Here is a 4,783-nt window from a genome sequence, read left to right as displayed (position 1 = left end):
GAATAAGATATATCAGCATCACACACCCTTTGGTGTGATGTACTGAGGACACCTCACCTTTGTGGTAACCCGCTGCCTAATAATACATTAAAACCTTTATCAAATCACAAGGAAACATCAAAGAAATTGAGGAGTGTTCTACAAAACAACTGATAAGTGTTCTTCGAAGTCTCAAGGTTGAGAAAGACAAGGAAAGACTGACCAACTAACAATTACAGATTGAGAGAGACCAAAGAGACATGACAAAGCAATGTGGAATCCTGGATTAGATCCTGGAGAGAAAAAAAGGCATTAAGTGTTAAAACAGAAGAACTCAAAATAAATTGGGTTAGTAGTATTGTATCAAAGTTAATTTCTTAGCCTTGATCATTATATTATGATCTCAAAATAAAAGTTAAAAAGAAAAAAAACTACACTACACTGCACGGCTTCTATAGGAGCAAGATACTTAACTGTGGGTCTAGCTATTAGTCTATTCAAGACTAATTTACATAGCTTGAAAGCCAAGGTTCAGATTCTCACTGGTAGTTTATAATAGCATATATGTTGCCTCTGAATTGTCCGACATCCTTTTCCTGACTTCTGACCTAAACTGGTGCCTTAACACTTGATCTCTGAATTCCAGACTTATCCTTATCACACATTTTGAAAACTGCATCAAATCCCTGATTCAACTTCTTTAATAATATGCTCACTGGGAGAACATCTAAGTGAGGACAGGTGGGTAAATCCACAAAGTGCAGGATATATCAGATAACTAAGCAAAGTAACTTCAGATCATAGAGTATTAATAAGCATCAAGTTCTCTCTTACACTCACTTCTCACATTTGCAAACATATCTTCATAAAATATAAATATGAAGAAACTCAGTAAGAAGCAGCGTGGACAAAAACTTGAAAATACAACAGATCATAAAAGCACAAAATTTTATAAAAACTTTAAATCAGCTTGCTCACCTCTCATTTATTCCAGTCAATGAAACTACTTGCTAATATTATTTACTTTAGGATGATTATTGCTAAGGAATGATCAAACTATATACAATATTTTGCAAATATTTATTCAGACACTATTATGATATAGGCACCAAACAAGGATCCTTAAAAGATGGGTGTAATCCAACTTGTTTTTAAGGTTTTTGACAGTTAACTCTATAAAACACTGAGAGCTGTTGTACCTATGCCTTCTATATTAGGCCATGATCTTGATCTAGATCAGGAAGACCCAAAAGAAATATACTGTTATCCACAAATATAAGTTTAAATTTTCTAGTAACTGCATCTTTAAAAAAGTAAAAATAAAAAGTGAAATTAATTTTAATATTCTATTTTATTTAATCCTATATATATGCAAGTTATTTCAACATTTAATCACATTAAAAAAGTCTTAAAAGACATTTACTTTTTTTTCTCATTTTCTTAGTAAATCTTTTAAATCCACTTTGTATTATATACTTAGAGCATCTCAATTCAGACTAGCCCCATTTCAAATGGTCAAAAGCCACATGCAGCTTAGTCACTACTCTGCTGGACAGCACAGATCTAGATGCTACTTGGATATCAATACATTCTCCTTTCTCTGAACACTGTCTCTTCTTTAAACAATCATCCCAGAGATTATACTATAGCTGCTAAGAGAAACAAACACGAAGAATGATTAATTAAATTGGAAGCGCTTTTGGAGTGTAAGCTTTTTGGGTGTTTTTAGTTAAAAGGACAAATGGTATTGTGTCCTCTTCCAAAAACAAAATACATTTTTAATAAGCAGATAAATAAAAAAAATATAAGGAGCTATTCATTATGAATGATCCTCAAGTCAGTAGATTATACAATCAGAACAGAAATGATTAAAACAATAAATCAGAATCTAGTCATCAGAACATATCTTTGACTCTAAAAATCAATCATATCATTTATATTTAAAACATTTGAATAAAGTTAAGAGTTAATAAAGGGAAAAGAACATCAAATGTTTCATTTAGAGCATACTTCTTTAAAAAAGTAAAAATAAATGTACACATATATTTTTTCCTTATAATTTAGAAGCACTGCTTTTAAGATTCATTCTTAAAAAGATAGTTTATCTTTACTGCAAATACTACATTTGAAATGTTAATGATTTAAAAAACCCAAAAACTATGCTACAATTTATTCTTGGCCTAATTCCAAAGTAGTACTATAAGAACTCAATATTATTTTTAAAGAATAATGGACAAGCTTTCTTCATAGGTTGAGGTTCTCGATTTTAAAAACATCGTTTTCAACAGAGACTCAGGAACATGGACAATGGACTAGTGGTTACCAGAGGGAAGGGGGTAGGGGGAGGAGAGAGGTAGAGAGAGGGTAAAGGGGGTCAAATATAGAGGAGTAGGGTTAGGGTTAAGTGGGTAAAAGGGATCAAATATATGGTAGCTGAAGGAAACTGGGCTTTGGGTGGTAATCACACAATAGAATATGTAGATGTCAAATTATAATGTACACCTGAAAATTATATAATTGTATTAACCAATGTTACCCCAATAAATTTAATTAAAAAACAAACAAAAAAAACACAAAACATCATTTTCACTGACTCCTTCCCAGCTCAATGCCTGGCACATGATATTTTCTCAATAAGTATTTGTTAAGAAATGAATGAATACCTAGTAACAGGCACTTAATAGTAATATATCTAGCACTTCGAAATAAAAAGTTAAGAACTGGACTCTTTCAATTAAAAGGATTAACTAGATTTTATGAGAAAACTGAAGCTACACTACAGTTAAGAAAACACTTTCTATCAATTATTCTCATCTAATATACAACACTCCTAAGGCATTGATATTATCGCTCTTATTTAATATATGAGGAAGATGGTGCCAAAGGTATTTAAGTGTAATTTTTAAGTGTACAGTGTAATTTATTAAGTAGTGGAGCCAGATTTCAAGTCCAAGTAAGTCCTCAAACAAAACGTGTGTGTGTGTGTGTGTGTGTGTGTGTGTGTGTGTGTGTGTGTGTCTGAAACAGATATGTGGATGTTATGAACATTATATCCCATGCTTCTCTACTTAAAAAAAAAAAAAAAATTCCCATTACAAAAGCTTCAACGGGACATGCTTCTCTACTTAAAAAAAAAAAAAAAAATTCCCATTACAAAAGCTTCAACGGGAAAACACACAACGGACAGTTTCCAATTCCACACACAGAAAATCCATAACTTTTTAAGAAATTGGAACCCATTTAATTTACAACAAGCATTGTCGATGAGAACTTAAATGCAACTAGATAAGAAGGTTACATCCTTCTATCCTTCCCTCCGGGAACGAGTCAAACTGGGCGCGAAAGCATCTCCAGCGGCCTGGGAGACTCGACCCAGGCTCCTCTGGGAGCAGCTGTTCCCATCCCCTAGGACTACTCCTTGCCAGCGGTCTCAAGCTTACCTGACGGGCTCTTGCCGCCGCTTGAACCAGCTGCAGCAATTGGCCATCAGACTGAACATCCCAGGCCGCTGCTCTCTCCGCCTCCCATTCGAACCTGGAGAGGGGATGGGCCCCTAGTTGCACCCGGCCAAGTCCCAAAGCCGCCGCCGCTCGGAGGAGCCTCCGAGGCGGTTAGCCCCGAAAGAGAGACCGGAAGGGAGGTGAAGGCGATCAGTCGGAGCACAAAGCTCGGATAATCGCGCCGGCCCGCGAGTGTTGACCGGCCTGCTCGCCCAGGATAGCCCAGCCAAAGGTGCAGATTCCCAGACTAGAGCAGGGTTAGCGGAGCGGGTCAGAGAAAACCCCCGCGTCGACGCTCTGACGTTCCTCCCAGGCGCGGAAGGCCCTCCTCAAGCACCGCCCATGCACTACTCCAATCATCGTTCGAGGACTCGCAGTGGGGGACTCTGAGTGGCTGAAGGGGACCGGGGCGTGTCTTGAAGAAGGAGGTGGAGTTCTGGGAAGGAGGTTCTCGTTGCTAGACAACGGGAGCGTTTAGAATGAGTTGAAGGATACCGAACTAATCTCAAGCAAGATTTACCTGCACACCCGTCCAAAAGTGTGTTGCCAGCCGAGGGTGCTGCTCCTCGTCTGTCCCCAACCACAGCTGAGATCCAGAGATCTCAGATCGCGTGCGTGTTTTGTTTTGTTCTCTTTTATGCGCCAGGAATGCGAATCCTCTGGGATTCCAGCACACTCTGGCTGCACAGCTATAGAAACAATACACTGGGGCAATTATTATAAGAACAATGGAAAAACTCATTTGCTAGTTGTATCAATAGCAGATGAGAGTGAGGTTTTAATCTGTATAATATTGCTGTTTGTTACATAAACAGTGAAATAGAAATGTATGGTATTTATTGTATGGGGGGGTGTTATGATTACTAAAAATATATTTTGTTGTAGGAAATATAAAAAGACACTAAAAAAGGAATAAAATAAATAAAATCTCACACTCACTACCAAAAGATAACTGGTGTTAACATTTTGATGTATGTTCTTTCCAGGATTTTTAGATACATAGATTGCTAGCTATTTGGTTTCTTCAAGATGGAGATGGTGATCTACTGGCTGTTTTGTAACACATTTTATTTTATTTAAAGATATGTAATGTCTGCATTTCTTTTTATATTTTTGGAAAAGAAATGACAAGTTATTCCTATAGAAAAAATGCATGCTTCATATATTTGGACCTGTGTGTCCATTCAGTTTCTAATAATATATTTTCAAATCCTGGTAAAAGAAGAGAGGGCCCTAAGGAAAACAGTGGTTTAGAACTAAGATATAGGTTGAAAGTTATTCTCTGTTCTTTAATAACTCATGTT

At 36.7% G+C, this 4,783-nt stretch overlaps 1 protein-coding gene across 3 annotated transcripts in view; it reads right to left on the bottom strand.

Annotated features, from left to right (window-relative positions):
• The window catches only part of ARL13B (ADP ribosylation factor like GTPase 13B), a 63,973-nt gene extending 60,178 nt beyond the window's left edge, over window positions 1–3,795 (bottom strand). For all 3 annotated transcript variants that reach the window (XM_006926251.3, XM_006926252.3, XM_025042502.1), the window contains exon 1: window positions 3,420–3,795. In XM_006926251.3, the coding sequence (XP_006926313.1) occupies window positions 3,420–3,478 (59 nt within the window). In that variant the 5' untranslated portion in view covers window positions 3,479–3,795. The remainder of the gene's footprint in view (window positions 1–3,419) is intronic.
• Between the last annotated feature and the right edge of the window lie 988 nt (window positions 3,796–4,783).

Source organism: Pteropus alecto, unplaced genomic scaffold, assembly GCF_000325575.1.
Source record: "Pteropus alecto unplaced genomic scaffold, ASM32557v1 scaffold239, whole genome shotgun sequence".
Lineage (NCBI taxonomy): Eukaryota > Metazoa > Chordata > Mammalia > Chiroptera > Pteropodidae > Pteropus > Pteropus alecto.
Note: the sequence above shows the minus strand (reverse complement) of the source record. Positions and strands in the feature narration are given on the sequence as shown.